The sequence below is a fragment of the Dendropsophus ebraccatus genome, chromosome 7 (genome assembly GCF_027789765.1).
Source record: "Dendropsophus ebraccatus isolate aDenEbr1 chromosome 7, aDenEbr1.pat, whole genome shotgun sequence".
NCBI lineage: Eukaryota > Metazoa > Chordata > Amphibia > Anura > Hylidae > Dendropsophus > Dendropsophus ebraccatus.
In genome coordinates, this window is record NC_091460.1 from 36,898,318 (window position 1) to 36,919,443 (window position 21,126).

General features: G+C 43.9%; 1 protein-coding gene across 2 annotated transcripts in view; it reads left to right on the forward strand.

Annotated features, from left to right (window-relative positions):
* The window catches only part of CFAP99 (cilia and flagella associated protein 99), a 67,055-nt gene continuing 45,929 nt past the window's right edge, over positions 1-21,126 (forward strand). The window contains exons 1-6 of one of the 2 annotated variants that reach the window (XM_069976389.1): positions 1-171; positions 7,101-7,211; positions 13,202-13,346; positions 13,757-13,851; positions 17,971-18,083; positions 20,268-20,442. In XM_069976389.1, the coding sequence (XP_069832490.1) occupies positions 7,101-7,211; positions 13,202-13,346; positions 13,757-13,851; positions 17,971-18,083; positions 20,268-20,442 (639 nt within the window). In that variant the 5' untranslated portion in view covers positions 1-171. Of the gene's footprint in view, positions 172-253; positions 276-7,100; positions 7,212-13,201; positions 13,347-13,756; positions 13,852-17,970; positions 18,084-20,267; positions 20,443-21,126 lie in introns of those variants that run through there. The other variant, XM_069976390.1, reaches the window with a different exon arrangement.

Here is a 21,126-nt window from a genome sequence, read left to right on the forward strand (position 1 = left end):
TGCCTTATGGGTAAAGTAGTTTTTTTCTCTTAGCAGAATCCCTGTTTACAATGGCAGCGCTGTGATCGTTAGGACTACAATACCCAGGCGTCTTTGCGCTGCAGTAGAAACGGCTGCTCTAAGTCCCGTAGTGGTCCGAGGTGCTAAATAAACAACGAACAATAACGCAAGGTAAACCGTGACTGTAATATAGAAGCGATTTTATTCTGTATATACCCGGCTTGTAAATTGTGTATACTTCTGTGTGTTAGATCTGTTTCTGGGAGATCAGCAATGTAAGGCACATTACTATTTCCTAATCTTTATAAGTAGAGGATGCATAGCACTGTATAACTGCATAGATCTGGTTTGTCAGGATTCTGGGAAAGCTGGGTGACCGCTCCTATGGAGACTAATAGTGGTGACTGGCAGGTGCTAGTGCATTATATAGTGTTCTGCACCAATACCTTACAGATAACATGCAAACTGACATATAATATATGTAAACTGATTAAAAATGCATAAATCTATATAAAAAAAAGTATAAAGCGTGTTTTATCGTTCCGTGTAATAGTACCCTAAGAGTTATAGAGACTGTGCTGAGCTGCAGCATGCAAGCCTCCTCCGCCCCCCCCCCCCACCCCTCCTAAAGGGATTAATCAAGGCTAGAAGCCAAGCCCTGTACCTCAATCATGTAGGGCAGGGAGAGGTGAGGGAGGAAGGGGGCATGCATGCTGCAGCTTATCTCAGTCTTATCTCAGTCTGATTTTATAACTTCTTTTTCCACACAATATCAATAGGAGATTTTTTTTTTTCCAGACGCAATACGGTTTCCACATCAAGTTTTTGCCAATGTGACCATATCCTGAATGGGGATTAAAAAAAAAAAAAAAAAAGACAAATTTGGTCAGCTCTCCTAGAACATCATTCACACTAGGCAGGAGCACGTTGCTATGGCTGGAATTGCAAACACACAAAAACACAGAAAAATGCACAGTAAATGGGTAGTTTACACCATTTAACCAAGAGCCTCATTATTTTTGTGGAAGTTTTTTTTTTGGCAGTTTTTTTTTTTTTAAAGGGAACCTTTCACGCGGGACGCAGGTGCAGAGCCCCCCCAACTCCCCGGTGCAGCCCCCGGATACTTACCCTTTCCTACAAGTCTAGCTCCTGGAACCGGTCCCGGGACAGAGATATCGGCGCCCGAAGCTGTGCGCTCGCTGTATGCTAATCAGCAGAGATGAGTCCGATGCCCATGGAGGATGAATGGAGCCATCATTCTCTATGGGCATCGGACACATCTCTGCAGTGCGCGCGCACCGCTTCCGACGGGGATATCTTCGTCCCGGGACCGGTTCCAGGAGCGGGACTTGCAGGAAAGGGTAAGTATCCAGGGCTGCACCCGGGGGTTGGGCGGGCTCTGTGCCCACGTCCCAGGTGACAGGTTCCCTTTAACTATTTTCATGTCTGTAGTGGGTCTGTATCTTGCCATTGCGGTGAGCTGTTGCATTTTTCTGTGTTTTTGTGTATTAAAAAAAAAAAAAGCCAGAGGAAAGAAGTTCACTGTCTCTGACTTGAACAGTTGCAGTGACATTAAGTATTTTGGCTGCAGTGTCACATTAACAGTGTATGGTGTGTCATCACAGCTGTTTTGATGAGATGGATTGACGGCGAATTTAAAGGGATACTCTGGGGGAAAAAAATATTCTTAAAGTGTACCCGTCGTCATAAAAAACTTTTGACATGTCATAGAGACATATCAAAAGTTTTTATTGGTCTGGATCTGAGTGTTCAGACCTGTACCGATTGTGAGAATGAGACGGGAGAAGAATGCACTGAGCGCGGTTCTCTCCCAGCTGTGTGTCACATGATGAGTTGGGCTCATAATGTAAGTCTATAGAACCCGACGCTTTTCACTGGCACAGAGCTGAGAGCGGATCATACTGCAGTGTTGTCCTCTCCCTGATCGTTCTCACGATCGGTATGGATCTGAACACCCAGACCTTGACAAATCCAATTTTTTATTATGACAGGTACACTTTTAATCAACGGTTGTCACATCATACAGATTTGTAAATTACTTCTATTTAAAAATCTCCAGTCTTCCAGTACTTATCAGCTGATGTATGTACTGCAGGAAGTAGTGTTTTCTTTCCAGTCTGACACAGTGCTCTCTGCTGCCACCTCTGTCCATGTCAGGAACTGTCCAAAGCAGTAGCAAAAATATCTTTAAAAAAAAAAAACTTCTCCTGCTCTGGACAGTTTCTGACATGGACAGAGGTGGCAGCAGAGAGCACTGTGTCAAATTGAAAAGAATACACTACTTCCTGCAGGACATACAGCAGCTAATAAGTACGGGAAAACTGGAGATTTTAAAATGAAGTAGTTTACAAATCGATATAACTTTCTGACCACAGTTGATTTAAAGTAGAAGTCCGGTGAAAATTATTATTAAAGTATTGTATTGCCCCCCAAAAGTTATACCAATCACCATTATACACTTATTACGGGAAATGCTTATAAAGTGCTTTTTTCCCTGTACTTTCCCTTCTGCTGCATCAAGGCTTCACTTCCTGGATAACATGGTGATGTCACTTCCTGGATAACAAGACAGACCCCTGATGAAGTCAGCACTCTGCTGACAGAACCCGTAGGGTAGGGTTAGTACCGGGGTCACTCTCATCTCTTTATAGTCTTTTACTCTGGTTGAGACATTTTTGCATGCATGATATACTTATTTTGTATATACCATTTCATGTATTGTGCAATTTCATTGTTATTATTGCATGCTGGCATGTCATATTTATTCATATAGAGGATCCCGGTTGGTGGGGAGATTTATTGTATTCTCCCCCCTTAGAGTTTGTTTTTATTGCTGTAAACAGCTTCTCTTTTTTTCTGTGTGTTTTCTCAATTTTTTGTATAATAAAATCTTTTCTTACATATTATTTTTGGATGTGCAGAGCTTTTCTTTCCTCAGATTCTTTTTTCTTTTTCTTTTGTTTAGTATAATTTGCTGAGGTAGCTTGCACTCCTTACTATTGCTTATGATTTAGTGTGCGCTCACACTTTGCATATTGTGGTGTCACTTCCTGGATAACATGATGATGTCACTTCCTGGATAAAAATGGTGATGTCACTTCCTGGATAACATGGTGATGTCACTTCCTGGATAAAATGGTGATGTCACAACCCGACTCCCAGAGCTGTGCGGGCTGTGGCTGCTGAAGAGGATGATGGCAGAGGGACACTGAGGGACACAGGGCACTGGAGGGACACTGAGTATCCCCGTGCCATCATCCTCTCCAGCAGCCACAGCCCGCACAGCTCTGAGTGTCGGGTCGTGACATCACCATTTTATCCAGGAAGTGACATCATCATGTTATCCAGGAAGTGACATCACCATGTTATCCAGGAAGTGAAGCCTTGATGCAGTAGTAAGTGCAGGGGGAAAAGCACTTTATAAGCATTTCCTGTAATAAGTGTATATTGGTGATTTGTATAACTTTGGGGGGGGGGGGGCAATACAATACTTTAATAAAAATTTTCACCGGACTTCTCCTTTAAAACTTTTTTTTTTCCTCTGGCGTACCCCTTTAAGATCTCGTAATTTTTTTTCTTTTTTAATTCTCATAAATCATCATTGATAGAAGTTAGCGATTACCCCTTTATGTTCATCAGTAAAGTGTATTTTGAAGGGATTGGACTCTGACCAAGATTATGGCACTTAGACACATAGGAATACAGAATAGGCAGACTTATAGTGCGGAAAAGCTGGGTGACAAAACACTCAGCTTTCTTACAAAGAAATGAGTGAATGTCATGTACTGTCAGTACAGTGGTCAGTAGTACATCTATATACCTAGATAGGAGTAAACGGATCTTCTTATCACAGGGCTGCGATGAAAGACATATAGCCGGGGTGTGGGGGGCACCACTATACAGTATATCGCTGTAAAGAAATCCTCACTCACCGGGAAGGCGATACCCTGGCAGCTGACAGATTAGAGCAGAGACAGACAGCGTGTGGGCAGCACGTGGGCACACTACAAGGAAGAGAGAGATCAGATGTCACCTTCATTGTCTAATGCAACAGAAACACACACAAGCAAACACAGGGCGGCTGGGATACTGGTGCAGATAGGGTCAGATCCCCTGCGGAGAATATTCACCAAGAAGAATTAATAGGCTGCTGTGCTGACAAGTAGCAGATCAGATGCTGATCTTATTTTAGAGATTAGCATTGTCACCAGATCCGCTGAACACAATATGGGGCATGAGGCATGACCGTCCCTGGTGCATATGTGGAATTGTCTTTATCCAGCATATTACCCACATTGACTTCAGTCCCGGATTACAGCTCCCTATAGATGCTGATGCTACGAGCATATGGTTTACAGTGGTTTTATAGATGTGGTAGTGCCATACCCCTACCTGTATATTACATTGCATTACTGGTGTAAGGCTGAATGTAAATCCCCAGAATGAGCAGTGTGCAGACACTGAAGCAGCAGGAAGTGCTGACATATTTCAGCTCTGATGCTTTCAGAATTCTGAATGCAGCTCTGGAGTATAATATAGGCTGTATTCAATGTAGTAACGTGAATGTATGTACACAGTGACTCCAGCAGCAGAATAGTGAATGCAGCTCTGGGGTATAATATAGGTTGTAACTCAATGTAGTAACGTGAATGTATGTACACAGTGACTCCAGCAGCAGAATAGTGAAGGCAGCTCTGGGGTATAATACAGGTTGTAACTCAGGATCAGTACAGGATAAGTAATGTAATGTATGTACACAGTGACCCCACCAGCAGAATAGTGAGTGCAGCTGTGATGTATAATACAGGATGTAACTCTGGATCAGTAATGTAATGTATGTACACCGTGACCCCACCAGCAGAATAGTGAGTGCAGCTCTGGAGAATAATACAGGATGTAACTCAGTATCAGTAATGTAATGATTGTACACAGTGACCCCACCAGCAGAATAGTGAGTGCAGCTCTGGAGTATAATACAGGATGTAATTTAGGATCAGTAAAGGATAAGTAATGCATTGTGTTTACATTTATAGTGGCCAGAATCTCAGATTACAGACACAGCATGTATATAGGCATTTGCTCCTGGGCTCTGATGCTTAAGGGGGACCCCAAAACACGTCTGCCACATAAGAATAAGTCATTGTTATAAATGGCACACAGTATATGTTACAGATTGGGCCCAAAAATGTCAAGCTCAATATGCCTGCCATCCTGGTAACTACACATGCATATTATACCCGGCATGTGTACCTCACTGTACATTTGTACAGTCTGAACAGTGACCACCAGCCTGAGTTGCCCCACAAGTCAGAGGACATGATGAAGTGTCTTCATAAATTCAGTGCAGTCATTTCCATGTACTTTGTCATTTGTTCATCATCAATATGAAAAAGACATTTTCTGCAAATAAGCCAATTACATCATTGCCATAGAGCAGTATTGCAGGTCACCCGGGCCCATCTCCACCGCCAGTTATTGCAGGCCTTGCGCCATTACTCACTTGCCGCACTACTTGTTCCCATTATTCTGCCGCCTCATTAGCCGCCATCCAGTATTCACAAGCAAAGAGACCCTTATAAAGTACATAAAAACTTCAGACCGGATCAGTGACTGTGACAGTCATCATAGGTTAGGGCTGTCATATTTACTGTGGACAGGGATGGATGGGGATTCATTAAACTATAGAGAACATTGCGCTCCATAGGGTTGTAAATCCACTTATCCTGCACGGTCACACAAAACACAAACTCTGCATATGTCTTATCTATTCCAATTACTGAGGGCGCATAAAGGCATATCTATATAAGTATAAAAAAATCCTTTAATCTGTCCTGAGTAACAGTTTATAGGTGTCAGACTGTCATATATGTACATGGAGTCCCTTTCCTGACATCTTTGCCTGTTGTCTTTACATCCTTGGTCTCAGCCTCCTTTTCTTGCATACATTCCCTGCCTGGCCTCCATATCTGATGTCCCTGCTTTGTTTCCTTTCCTAAAGTCCCTCATATGAGCCTCCTTGCATGATTTCCATGCCTGATATCTTTGCCTAGGCATCCTACCTGTCATCTGTGCCTGGCCTCCATGCCTGACATCTTTGCCTGGGCTTCATACCCTTCATTTCTGTATGGCCTTCATGCCTGACATCTTTGCCTGGCCTTCTAACTTTACAGCATTGCCTGGTCTCCATGCCTGACATCTTTGCCTGGCCTTCTTACCTGATATCTCTGTCTGGCCTCCATGCCTGACATCTTTGCCTGGCCTTCTTACCTGATATCTCTGTCTGGCCTCCATGCCTGACATCTTTGCCAGGCCTTCTTACCTGATATCTCTGTCTGGCCTCCTTGCCTGACATCTTTGCCTGGCCTTCTTACCTGATATCTCTGTCTGGCCTCCATGCCTGACATCCTTGCCTTGCCTTCTTGCCCGACATCCTGGCCTGGCCTCCATGCCTGACCTTCTTGCTTAATATCCTTAACTGGCCTCCATATCTGGCCTTCTTGACTGACATCCATACCTGGCCTTCTTACTTAACATCTTGGCTTGGCCTCCTTTACCCAGCATCCTCAACTTCTTTAAAAATTGGAGATGTCTTTACAAACGATTGGATGTCCTGCTCACATACATGGATCCCTCTGCAGCCGTTGAGGCTGCTAAAGTGACAGTGAAGAGCACCCAGGGTAGGATGTGCTGATAGGGAATAAGCAGCAACAATAGAAGAACAATAAGAGAATTTTGTTGATGTAAGATATGCTAATAATTGCATGTTTGGGAATTAAAAATACAATTCGATTTGTAGGATAAACCCTTTAATGGGACCCTTTAAGAGGCCTCATCCCTGTTGTGATAATCGCAGCCCTCTGCCCCTGCAGTTACTACATTGTTCTACTGACAGGGTGAATGGATCAGAATTTTTTGTGATAATAGTCTTATAATGACTGCAATTATGTTATTATGATACAAAGTGCGAAGACGGTAAAATAAAAGTCACGCATCGCGGTGGGAAAAGTTACAGCAGGTAATTGCACTTTTCTATGTGTTACCGTCGTGGCGTCTTTAATGTCAGACTTGTATGTTTACAGATGATTCATTACGGGAGATGCATTAACCTGATAGTCCATCTCCTGAAGAAGTACAGGCCAGACGATCAGAGCCTTGAGCATTTCCTGGAGGAATCTCTAGAAGACTTTCAGGTAAGAGCATGTACTCTTTAAAGGGAAGTCACTAACCTGCTTATATGTCCCTATAGTGCACAGGGCCAGAGAATAAAAGTAAGGGTCCTGTTAGATGGGCTGATGAAGGCCCTGTCAATATAGATTAGCGCTCGTTTACTGGGCCTATTACACGGCCCGATAATCGTTTAGGAAGGGCTGCACGGACATCATTAGCGATGTCCGTGCAGCCCTTGCCCAAACAGTTAATACATTGCCTGTCCATGTTCCCAGTCTTCTTCTGTGCTCTGTATGTGTCCCAGTCCTGTGGCTGCAGCTTCAGAGCGGCATGTCTTACCTGACAGAACACTCAGCCAATCACTGGCCGAGATGCATGCAGAGCGCAGGAGAACACCGGGAACACGGAAAGGTAATGTATTTACCATTTGTTGAATCGTCAGCCATCGGCCGTGCATCGCCATTGCACGTTGGGATGCGTGGTCGGTGGCCAATAATTTTAGATCTGGCCCTAAAGAAAGATCGTTTCATCAGCTGATCGTTGTCTTTATTACACGGAACGATTATCGGCGGAATCAGACGATCATCGCTTTGTGTAATAGAGCCCCAAATCTCTCACCTTGATCCCCAGCAACATTTTCTAAAATTGGGCATTATAGAAGGGGTTGTCCAACACAAACATCTTAAAGGGATTTTCTCCCAGAATTTCCTATTATACCAATGTCCTATAGGTAAGTTATTGCATATGCCTAAACTATTAGCTTGATATATACATGATATACATTGCCCATTCATTCCCTTGGCTTCAGTAGACAGATAATTGCTGTTTGGCTGATGCTTAGTAATGGAATAACATACCTAACATTACATTATTAAATGAGCCTGACTCCAATGCTGTGACGTCCGTTCTTGCACCAGCCTGCGGCATGTACTGAATGCCAAGTGGGCACAGGATTGTGTAATATAAAGATGTGTCGTGTAAATGTCATGAGAGGATGTACGAGCTCTGGAGTGGAGGAATAGTTGTATTCTGCTGTAATTACTTCTTCAGATCCCAATGTATTCTTTTTCTGTTGTTTTAGACGAGACTTTGTGGACAGTTCAGTGCCAGTACTATCCATCATATGCCTGTGAGAGGCTCTCCTGTCCACTAATCTGCCATGTAATAAAAAAAAAAAAATAGTCATACTTACCTGGCTGCAGCATTGCGCTCCTCTCTCTGCTCTGTGGGCACGAGTGACGCCTCTTGTGTCCGGAAGCATAATGATGCCTCTGACCACAAGAGTCGTTGACAGGGTGGGCAGCCTAAAGCTTCTTGCTCTGTCAGGGTGGGTTCACACTGAGGAATTCTCGCGATTCCGTGGCAAAATGTGTGCGGAATCCGCAAGGAATTCCGCCCGTAAAGAATGAACATTGTGCATGTACATTGGCTTTAATGGGCTTTCTGCTTATTTGTTCACACGGCGGAATTTCTGTGCTTAAAATTCTGCCGTGGATCCGCTTTCCGCCTAAAGAATTGACATGTCAATTCTTTCGGCGGATTCCGCTAGAGGAATCCTATAGCAGTCAATGGGGCTTTAATTCTGCTTGAAATTCTGCTTGAATTCCGCTCAAATTCTGCTCCTATTCTGCCAGAGCTGAACAGGCGAGGAATTTCAAGCAGGAAACTTTCTGCTTCTATTCCTTGAGAATTCCTCAGTGTAAACCCACCCTTAGTGACCATGCTGCTTTTAACCGCGATCGCTCATTAGGAGCTCTTGTAGTTAAAGGGCAACTCGCAGCACGTAATGCTGGCACGGGGGGCCCACTCTAGCTCACAGGGGTCTGAGCCTGGTGGGACCCTCTGCTGAACCAGCTGCAGCACCAGCAATATATTTGCCTACGCGCTTCTGTAAGTCCTGCAGGAAGTGGTGTATTCTTTCAGGTCTGACACAGTGCTCTTTGCTGCCACCTCTGTCCGTGTCAGGAACTGTCCGTGTCAGGAAAGCAATAGCAAATCCCCATAGAAAACATCTACTGCTCTGGATATTTCCTTACATGGACAGAGGTGGCAGCAGAGAGTCACATTATTATGAGCAACATCTAATATCCAGAGTAACCGCCATGTGCAGCATGGATAACACCTAGGACTGCCAGTGACTCAATAAGATCCTGATAGGTTGTCACAGGTGTCTGGAGCCATGCTGACTGCAGTGTATCCCGCAGCTGCTGGAGGGTGCATGGAGGAGGATCCAAAGAGTGAACATGATGATTAAGATGGTCTCAAAGATGCTCAGTTGGTTTAAAGTCTGGGGAATTAGGTGTCATGGTAGTACATGGAAGTCTTGGTCAAGCTCTTCCTGGCTGTGTGACATGTTGCATTGTCTTGCTGAAGGATCCCATCCACCCTGGGGAAAACCATCAATCAATGAATTCCTACCTATTTGGGTTGAGAGCGCCTCCACATGGAGAATGCTGTAAAAACACCTCTTCGATAATAACGCTGCCACCACCAGCTTGTGTTCTTGCAGCCATGGAGTTTCCTAGAGGCTGTACAATAGCCTACAAAAGTCATGCCTGCCTTAGGGTCCTATTACACTGAGCGATTTTTAACGACTAACGATAAACGATCACAAACGAGATTGTTTATCGTTAACCTGAAATCGTTCACCATATTACACAGAACGATAATCATTAGTTACGATCGTTACTATGATCGTTTTTGCGATCGTTACTATGATCGTTTATTCCTTCTGATCCCAGAAAAATAATGAACAATGTGCAATTACACTGAACGATTAGTGAAAAAACGCGGAACGAATGTGGAATTACAGCAAACGATTAACGATAATTTTAGGGTTCAGATCTACATCAACGATCAACGCCATACGAACGATTTTTCGATCGTTGCTTGCAATTACGCAAAATGATTATCGTTTAAATTCGAACGATTTTTCGCACGATAATCGTCCTGTGTGATAGGGCCCTTAGCTAAGGACCTGTAGAGCATCTGTAGAGAGCCCCCCGACCACTGTGCCCAGCATAGTCTGCTTTCCAGCAGTTGTAACACTATCTGAGCAGAAGAAATAGTCTAATTGCTCCTGTGAGACGTCTTAATCGTGTTACAGTAGGTTCTTGTGTGGCTGCCAGCGCTGGAGTGACATTCATAATGACTCATTTAATTGTGCACTTGAAGCCCGTGCGCTCGTCTCACTTTCCGCGAGCTTCAGAGTCGGAGATCTGATATTAGAATGTCAAACAGATGTAACTCCGAGTCATAAATCTGTCACCAGAAAATCCAGAAATATAATTGAAAATCCTGACAAACATCTGAATCATCCGCTGTCTCCAAAATTCTGAGTATTTCATTGTCTAATGACAGATGTTTAATCCACGTCCCCAGAAGTGAGGTAGGTGCTTGGCCTGATGGGATATACAGCTGATTACAATGTGGCATCACTTCTTATGGGATTAGGCAATGGATTACCCATGGAGCATCTAATGCGGAGGAAGGCATATATATATTTATATATAGGCCCGCCTGCTACTCACCTCACTTGGTTCCCATATTGTGGAATATCCACATCTAGTTGCTGGGCAGTTGGACTCTTCTTCCTCTTCTGTGTTGGGTTGAAAAGCCAACTGGTACCTGGAGATGATGTCAGGCCAGGTGGCCTATGCAAAAGGGTATCACCCCTCCCTAAATTGTCTATTCATGATGCTTTGTGTGGTGGCTCTTGCTCATATGCTGTTCTTCTTGTGTCTGATTCCTGATTGATCCTGATTGTGTTCTTGATCTTATTCCTGGAGATCACTGCTGCTTTGCCCTTGAGATTGTTTGACCAGTATCTCTGGTGACCCTTGGCTCCATTTCTGTCTATATTCCTGTATGACCCCTCTGGCCTGTTGCATCCTAACCGCTCTCCAATGGCTTTCATCTAGACTTTGCTACCATTTCATGCTGCCCATCCATGACATATGTGGTGACCACAACCTACATGTACTTCTACAGCAAACATAATACCTCCTTGTTGGGATTAAAAAAATTTTTTATTGATGACCTTTCCTTACAATACAGAGTTGCATTTTTTTTTGGGAGTTCGCGCAACAAAATTGCGTATTGTGTATGATAGACAGAATCATAAATCCCCCCAACAAAAAGAATAAAGAATAACAGCTATTGCTCTTACATACATAATGTAATAATATGTCACCCCACCTAGCGTTCTTTCAATTCTTCCTAAGAACTTTACTTGTCTGCTCGTCCGCTGCTGGTGGTCGCACATGCTCAGTAGCTCAGTCTCTCCGGCCAGATTCTATTGTACATTGGCAGTAGTAAAAAACAATAAGCAAGAAGTCTGTCGTATTATAAAATTCGGCAGCCGGCAGGGGGGAAATTGATTACAAGTACTAACTTACCTCTCCCTGTGCCTGCGATGAGTGGCAGGACCGGCCCCAGGACTGTCCCGGCTGATGGACTGACTGCTCAGCCAATCAGTGACTGGAGCAGCGTCTTACCCCAGTCACTTACTGGCTGAGCGGCCAGTCCATCAGCTGGGTCGTGACGTGTCCTGGAACCCACCGGAGATCGGCCAAACTTTTCCTTTAAGTATTATAACCTGCACTGGTATTACTAGTGTGTCCCTTTCTTCTCATGAATGAAATAGTCATTAGCTGATAGGTGGGAGTGTTGGGGCGTCAGACCCCCACTGATCTATTATTGATGGTCTATTCTAAGGGATATCCTTCTCACGTTCCTACTGCTCTGCATCCCTGTTTGGTATGTTCCATATCATGAAGGTATTTTCCGCTATAATGTTTTGCTTTGTGATATGGTTCTTTACCAAGTATTGTATTCCTGTTCGCTGAGCTTCAGGGGCCCCCACGTACCACTGTACAGCTTCTGCGGTATAGAATTTTTTTTTTCTCACAAATTCTGGCGATTTCCATTTTTATAGGGTTCTTAGACACTTGAATGGGTTTTACGTCAGTCATTTGCATTATAATTAGTATAAATCCCTAGCGAGGTTTTGTCATGAATGCTGCAGAACAGGCTGGCCGACATGGAAGCCCAGACACGCGTGTGTGCAGCTTTATAGAGCTTCCCTCAGAGGCCACTGATATAATGTATTCACAGGTGTAACATAGAATAGCACCAGGGGGTACTATTCATATCAATCTTCACAGCCCATCAAGAGAATGACTAAAATAAGTGAAGACTAACAAACTCAGACTGGATAGTTAGAAGGAGGTAGGACGTCATTATTGGTGGTAACTGAGTATATAGTGTAGGATTATACAGAAAGTAAAAAATTCTTGAGGACTTTACTCTTGAGAGGGTATAAAATTAGTATAGAAATTAGTATGGAAGCAAAAATCACAGTTTATAACTCCATATTCATAATCTACATAGATCACTTGTTTGAAGTGCTGTACTGCAAGTGCTGCAACCTCCTCCCACCAGGAACAGCACCATGTGTGCCATAGTGGCTGTACCTGGTATTGCATCTTGTCCTATTCACTCAGAGTAACCACAGTTATCACAGACTGTTGAGCGTTAAAGGGGTTATCCAGGGAAAATCTTTTTCTTTCAAATCAACAGGTTTCAGAAAGTTATATAGATTTGTAATTGACTTATTCTGAAAAATCTCCAGTCTTGCAGTACATATCAGCTGCTGTATGTCCTGCAGGGAGTGATGTATTCTTTCCAGTCTGACACAGTGCTCTCTGCTGCCACCTCTGTCCATGTCAGGAGCTGTCCAGAGCAGGAGAGGTTTTACATAGGGATTTACTACTGCTCTGGACAGTTCCTGACATGGACAGAGGTGGCAGGAGAGCACTGTGTCAGACTGGAGAGAATACACCACTTCCTGGAGGACATACAGCAGCTGATAAGTACTGGAAGGCTTGTGTTTTTTTATACAATTTACAAATCTATATACATTTTTCACCAGAGTATCCATTTAAGTATATGGGAAAATGCATTTTCTATGTATAGCTGATCCATCTATTTTATGTCCATTACCTCCTCCTAGACTCTTAATAATGATGAAGAACAATTTGTCCTTGATGTTCTTTCTGGATGTGTTCAGTACAGAAATCTACTGGATGTCGTTGTACAAGCTTTTTATGCCCGAGATGGGAAGCATTATCTACTGTCAGAGCAGAGTTTGTATGCTGGTAAGTATGCCAGGTACAATGGATGAGCATGGTGCATAGAAGGCAATGTGAGGAGTGAATGGTATAAAACAGTGAAGACTTTAAAGGAGGAGATTTACCAAACATGGTGTAAAGTGAAACTGGCTCAGTTGCCCCTAGCAACCAATCAGATTCCACCTCTCATTTTCCAAAGAGTCTGTGAGGAATGAAAGGTGGAATCTGATTGGTTGCTAGGGGCAACTGAGCCAGTTTCACTTTACAGCATGTTTGATAAATCTCCCCCTTTATGCTTATACTTTTGTGATGCCCCAATATGAAGACATTCTGGTATCTAGCATATAAATATGATGTTAGTGTTATAAATGTTCTCTTGTTACACATTATTATTATTATTGCCATTTTACACTTTCTTTCTCTTTTTTTTGTTGCAGTAATATGTTATATTGTTGTATTTAAGCTTGAAGATTTTGGTCTTCAGACCTTTAGTAGAATCATCAGATACCAAGATTTCGACAAGATGGTCAAGGTAAAAAAAACATACAGTACATTGTAAAAATCCAAAGCATAACAAGCTTTTTGATAAAAGAGAATTTAATAAACTTTGATATGTCTTTACTTTGGCGGTAGTTTTTCTTTTCTGACTGTGCTTTTCTGTTAGGTGCAGGCGTCAAATCACCCTGACAATCAGTGATTGGTGACCGATCCTGTGGATACAGAAAACCCCTTTAAAAGGGGTAGTTCAACCCCAAAAATTTCAATTTCAAATCAACTGGTGGCACAAAGTGTGATAGATTTTTAATTTACTTTTAATAAAAATCTCAAGTCTTCCCATATTTATCAGCTGCTGCACATCCTGCAGGAAGTGGTGTATTCTTTCCAGTCTGACACAGTGCTCTCTGCTGCCACCTCTGCCCATGTCAGGAACTGTCCAGAGCAGTAGTAAGTACTGGAAAATTTGAGATGTTTTAATAGAAGTAAATTAGGCCTTATTCCCACCTTCCATGTTTCACAGATGACATGGAAAAGGGAGGCCTGTAGTTGAAATCCCTCCACCCCCCACCCTCATGCCTGCATTTCCAATATGATGCTGGGAAGGGAAACTGTATGAATATGCGCAACATTGCAATGTCTTTACAGTATATATTCATTCAGTTTTCTCCCTCCCAGCATCATTTTAGAGATACTGCCATGCGGAGGGGGGGGGTCAACTACAGGCCCTCCACATCCGTGTCATCCATGAAACATGGAACGAGATAATGAGGCCTTCAAATCTATATAACTTTCTGCCACCAGCTGATGTGAGAGAAAATTTTTCTGGGTGAACTACCCCTTTAACTGTGCTCCAAGCTCAGTTCAATAGAAAACAACATTTCCAGAATACCTCTTTAAATAGATATCTATGTATGGGATTTGGAGTTCTAAATTATTAAACAATAATTTATTTAAGGAAATCAGCTCAGAAAAATTTAAACCTTATTGATTTAGAGGGCTTTAACCCATTGGACAATGTTTACTTGTTAGTAGGGTGTAATGACAATAAGCTGATCACACACTGTCCTCCTGCTCGGACCCCCAGTGATTATTTGTAATCTGTGGGGACATCTAGTAGGGATGAGCGAACCGGCCGAGGTTCGTGTTCATATGAACCTGAACTATCGGCTTCTGATTCCGCTGTCTGCCCGCTCCGTGGAGAGGGTGGATACAGCCTAAGGACCTTCTAGAAAACTGGGATACAGCCTATGACTATGGCTGTATCCCAGTTTTCCAGGCGGTCCTCAAGGTTGTATCCACCCTCTCCACGGAGTGGGCAGACAGCGGAATCAGAAGCCGATAGTTCAGGTTCATATGAACACGAACCTCGTCCGGTTCGCTCATCCCTAACGTCTAGCAGTAAGCCCCCTTCACATTTCAGGAAATTCTATCTGGATTTCTTATCAGGAAACCTGGATAGATTTTCTGACCCATAGGGTTCTATTTGACATAGACACCTGTCAGAATTTTTCTTAAATGGTGTCTGTACTGGCAAATAGGCCCGGAAATTATAAGACTTGTCCTGCATGGATGCCTCATAGTACCCTATGAGGGTATCTGGAATTCTGGACAGCACCGGGTGCCCATCTGAAAGCTATGAGGAAATTTCGGATGCATTGCTTGGTAGCCTGGGCCAGCACCGGCACCTAGGCAAGTGCCGCCAGGTGCTGAAGTTGACACTTTAACTGTACCCGCCCTTACGCGGATTAAGTTAAATGTGGCGCTTTGTTTGGCAGGGCCGGGAGCCATTGGCTCTTAGCCCTGTCAGTCACTACCGGAAGCTATAAGGAAATTTCGGATGCATTGCTGGCAGCCTGGGCCAGCACCGGCACCTAGGCAAGTGCTGCCAGGTGCTGAAGTTGGCCCTTTTAATGTACCCGCCTTTATGCGGATTAAGTTAAATGTGGCACTTTGGCAGGGCTGGGAGCCATTGGCTCTCAGCCCTGTCAGTCACTCTTCTGGCTGGAGGCAGCATCATGCCTCCAGCCTTAAGCGACCGTTCTATCTCCTAGCGCTGTGGCGTACAGGTGACGTCACTTGTGCACAGAGCTGGGAGAAGTTGGCTAGCCCCTACAGTGGCCTGCAGCAGGTGAGCGTATATATTTTTTCTACTCCATTTTTATGGTCAGGAAACACTGATGTTTTCCTAAAGCCTTCTGATCAGTGTTTCCTGACTGGGCTTAGTGTTCGCTTCCTGTACAGCGCCATCACAGGGGATATTTGGTATTACATGGTGCCCATACACACCAATAGGCTTTTTGCGTAATAAGGAACAGGACAGGTTCTCCAGACAGAGAGACACTATTTGTATGCTGGGGCAGAATTCCTTTATAGGGTATATGAAAATGGATTTTCTAACCCTGTGCCAACTCTCTGTCTCATGTATTTACTCAGATTCACCTTCCTTTATGCTTCGAGTTCACACGGAGCTGTTACGTGCCGCTTGTCAATAAAGGCGTGGATTGTTTTCATTGCACTCAATGAGATGTAGAAACAGAGTGAGTGCCCACAGATGTTGATGCAGTAATAGGAAGAAAGATTGGTGCGCCAGGTGGGATGCGAACCCACTCACCAGTGACATCACACCCGGCCCCACAGTCCCCACAGTAATGAACATATGCAGCTACAAATGAGCCACCTATAATTAGATTCCTCTGCCACCTTGTAATAGCTGGAGCCGCCTGCCAGATCCCGAGCGCCTGACGTCAGCGCACAGATAACTACAGTGCTACGGAAACATATATGTGCCTGGAATTTATATGCGGCATCTGGAATGGGAGCTGCATAGTCACAGTCTCCATATCATTGCATATGTCCGGGTCTTGTGTGTGTATAGTCCTTGGAGCACTCAGGAGGGAGCTGTGTACTTTAGGTTCCCCCTTTATCTAGACCCTACATTCAGTAGTGATGCTTTACTATTGTTGTAATAATCTTGTATCACGGCAGCATTCACAATCCTACAGATAGCCTAAGAACATATAGCATCTCCTGCTTGTTCAGTGTCTTTATAGACAAAGCTTTTGCTCCGTTTTCATTCTTTCACTTTGTTCACACAGTGTATTTTTTAAGACAGGAACGGCCATTGTTTGGGATTAAAGGGGTACTCTTTCTTTTTCAAATCAACTGGTTTTAGAAAGTTATATAGATTTGTAAATTCCTGTGCTTACCAGCTGCTTTATGTATTGCAGGAAGTGGTGTATTCTTTCCAGTCTGACACAGTGCTCTCTACTGCCACCTCTGTCCATGTCAGGAACTGTTGAGAGAAGCAGCAAGTCAGTGCTTATAGATTTTCTGTTTTGTAATTTGTTCTTAAAAAACCTAATAAAAACATTGAACCAGAAAATCTCTTGTGCTCTGGACAGTTCCTGACATGGACAGAGGTGGCAGCAGAGAGCACTGTGTCAGACTGGAAAGAATACACCACTTCCTGCAGGACATACAGCAGGTGATAAGTACTGGGAGATTTGACATTTTTAAATAGAAGTAAATTACAAATCTATATAACGTTCTGAAACCAGATTTAAAAGAAAAAGATTTTCGCTGGAGTACCCCTTTAAAATAACACAGTGTAGTGCGCAATGGCTTTTGTTCAAATATGGCCTCATTTCTGGCCGCTCGAGTGTGTACAATGGCCATTTTTCCCACTCAGGCAATGTATGGCCGTTCTGACGTCCGGACATTGCAATGAACTCTATGGTTTAGTTGGATTGAAACTACACCCAAATGTGCCCGCAGTCAAAATAAAATAAAATGATGTTACTGTGGTCGATATGGCAGTATCGGCCGCAGGAACATGTCACACAGCGGCCATTGTTAATACATAGTGTGAACATAGCCTTATAGTAATAAAGCACAATCTGCCCACACTTCTGGAGCCATCTGTACACACGTTGGGGGAGATTTATCAAACATGGTGTAAAGTGAAACTGGCTCAGTTGCCCCTAGCAACCAATCAGATTCCACCTTTCATTTTCCAAAGAGTCTGTGAGGAATGAAAAGTGGAATCTGATTGGTTGCTAGGGGCGACTGAGCCAGTCTCACTTTACACCATGTTTGATAAATCTCCCCCCTTGTGTTTCATGTTGCCCTCCCAATGATAAAATGATCTTCTCAGTTTCTTAGGTTTTTCTGCGATGTCCTAAACCTGAACACATGGATAAAAGACGAATGGAGTCATATATACGATTCAAATTATGTGAAGGAAAACTGGATTAATCCATTGTTAAAGTAAGTATGACGTCTTTGTCTATGCAGTGGCGGTCTTTGGCACCAAGCACCCCAAGCTATCGCTTGTGGCCCCCACCATCCAGGGGGGCCCCCACGCTCCGCTCTTGTGCTCAAGACCGCTGGACAGGGACACTGCCCTGCTCGCTGCTACCATCTGAACTGTAACTATGAGCACTCGTAGTATAAGTTTTTGTTTTATTGTGTTATATATGGGAGGGGAACCCCCGAACCAAGACTACGAAACGCGCGTAGGGGTGGTGGCGTCCCGGAGGATATATACTGAAATTACCTGGCATGTACTGTATCTATGCTGTGTCTCCAAGACAATTGGGGTCAGGAATACTTACAGGCAGCCTTGTATTAGGATGTATGGTCAGACAGATTAGTACTGCTTACAGATATGCACTGGCACTTTACATGATCTGCCTATGTAATGGCGTGTTTAGTTGGTCGGGGACACAGCATGTGCAATAATAGTATAGCATAAATACTACCTCCTCCGGGATAGCCACTCTTCTTTAATGTTTTGTTTTCTCTTTTTAAAAGAATGAATTGTTTTTAATATTGTATTTAATTAAGATTATTTTTTTGGCTACATAAGTTCAGCATTTTCTCCTTTCTTCTTGGGCAATTATATGGGAGGGGGAGCACACAGGGGTCTGTTTAACTGGGGGAGCGCACATCGGGGGTCTATATAAATGGGGGGAGCACACAGGGGGGCTATATAACAGGGGGAGCACACAGGGGTTATATATAACTGGGGGAGCACACAGGGGGGCTATAGACTACTGGGGCTTCACAGTGGGGTATATATACTAGTGGGGGCAGCAGAATGGGGTCTATATACAACTTGGAGAGCACAAATGAGGTTTATATCTAAGTGGGGGAGCACACAGGGGGGCTATATACTACTGGGGGAGCATACAGGGGTCTATATACTACTGGTGGGGCACACAAGGGGTCTATATACTACTGGTGGGGCACACAGGGGGTCTATATACTACTTGGGGAACATACAGGGGGTCTATATACTACTGGTGAGGCACACAGGTGGTCTATATACTGCTGGGGGCAGCACACAGGGGGTCTATATATACCTGGGGGAGCACACAGGGGTCTGTATACTACTGGGGGAACCACACAGGGGGTTTATATACTACTAGAGGAGCACACAGGGGTCTATATCCAAGTGAGGGAGCACACAGGAGGTCTATATCCAAGTGGGGGAGCACACAGGGGGGGGGGGCTAAATACCCCTGAGGGAGCACACAGGGGGGCTACATACTAGTGGGGGAGCACACAGGGGGTATATACAACTGGGGGCAGCACACAGTGGGTATATATGAGACCGGGGGCAGCACACAGGGGATCTATATACAACTGGGGCAGCACACAGGAGGTCGATATACTTCTGGGGGAGCACACGAGGTAGGGGGGGGGCTATATATAACCGGGGGAACACACAGGGGTCTATAAACTACTGGGGGAAGCACACAAGGGGTATATACTACTGGGGGCAGGACACAAGGGGTATATACTATAGGGAGCAGCACACAAGTAGTATATATTACTGGCGGTAGCGCACAAGGGGTATATACTACTGGGGGCAGCACACAGCGGTCTATTGTTGTGGAGCGTGTGTCGAGAGGGGGGGGGCCCAGACATAACTTCGCTTGGGGCCTCAGAAATTCCAAGACCACCCCTGTGTCTATGGGCACTGCAGCAGGTCAATGTTCCTTCCGCCAGTAAAGACAGCTACTTTCTTCTAAAAAAAGCGCCACCCCTGTGCTCAGTTTGTGTGTGGTATTACAGTTCAGCTTCATTCACTTGAAAGAAACTAAGCTGCTATACCGCACCCAAACTGAGGACAGGAGAGGTGTTTCAGGAGCAAAGCAGCCATGTTTTTCTAAGTCTAGAACCCGTGCCATCCTGACAAGAATACCAAGGAAGACTATCTGTAATACTCTATTATGCATAACAAGATAGCCAGGAGTAAATGATATTCCTGAATGTATTACTAATGATTTTTCCTTGTATCCCAGATGTTCTCATTTACCGTTCCATTACTTATTTGATGTTCCCTGAACCTCCGCTCTGTGCACATATTTATTGCTCATGATGGATATGTCACAGACGAGGCCTTATGTCTTGTTCTGCCATCAGTGCATTTTTCTCGTTCTCTAGGTGGCAGCCTGAAGTCCTGAATTTATTAGATGCCATTGAAAGCAAGATGGCGAATGGGCCTAATGTAGAAAAAGGCTCAAAGATGACGGAGGTGAAAGAGTTCAGCCTAACAAAGCCGAAGCCAAGGACCATCCCAGTACCACAGAAAATACCCATCCAAAAGCCACACCAACCAGTAAGTCATCACCTGGGAGACTCGATACACGATTGGGGGAGTCATATTATTGTTGAGCAGTATCTTTCCATCCATTCACACTATGTTTTTGCAAAAAACGGATTTGTGTTTTTCCATTGAATCAAAATGCATCCTTTTTTTTTTAACAAAAACAAGGTTATGAACGTTTTTGTGTATGTTTAAAAAAAGGATGCATTCTGATCCATTTTTTTAATTATAGAAGTCAATGGAAAATCGGATCAAAATGGATGCACACAATTACATCCATTTTCCATCCGTTTTTTGCAAAAACATACTGTGGCCCCTGCCTTGGTCACTCTAAGAGGCCATGATGGGATACCGCTAGGATATCCCACCACTGCCTGACCGGGTCCAATTGCTGGGACTTATGCTAGAACCAAGTGAGAGCTTCACTGTGGATTTTTTGGGCACTACATGGTTGACATTGACTATAATGTGACAGCCATGTACAGCCAAGTACTTGTCTGTGATTACAGATATTGGCATCTCACCAGTCAGCATGACCTAGATATACAGCTAGCCATAGCAGTACAGCACATGCATGTCCAGTCACCGCTCTTTTTAAATGGGTAATCCTGCAAAAAAAATATTTTTAAATCAACTGGTCTCAAAGTTATGTAGATTTGTAATTTACTTCTATTTAAAAAGTACTTATCAGCTACT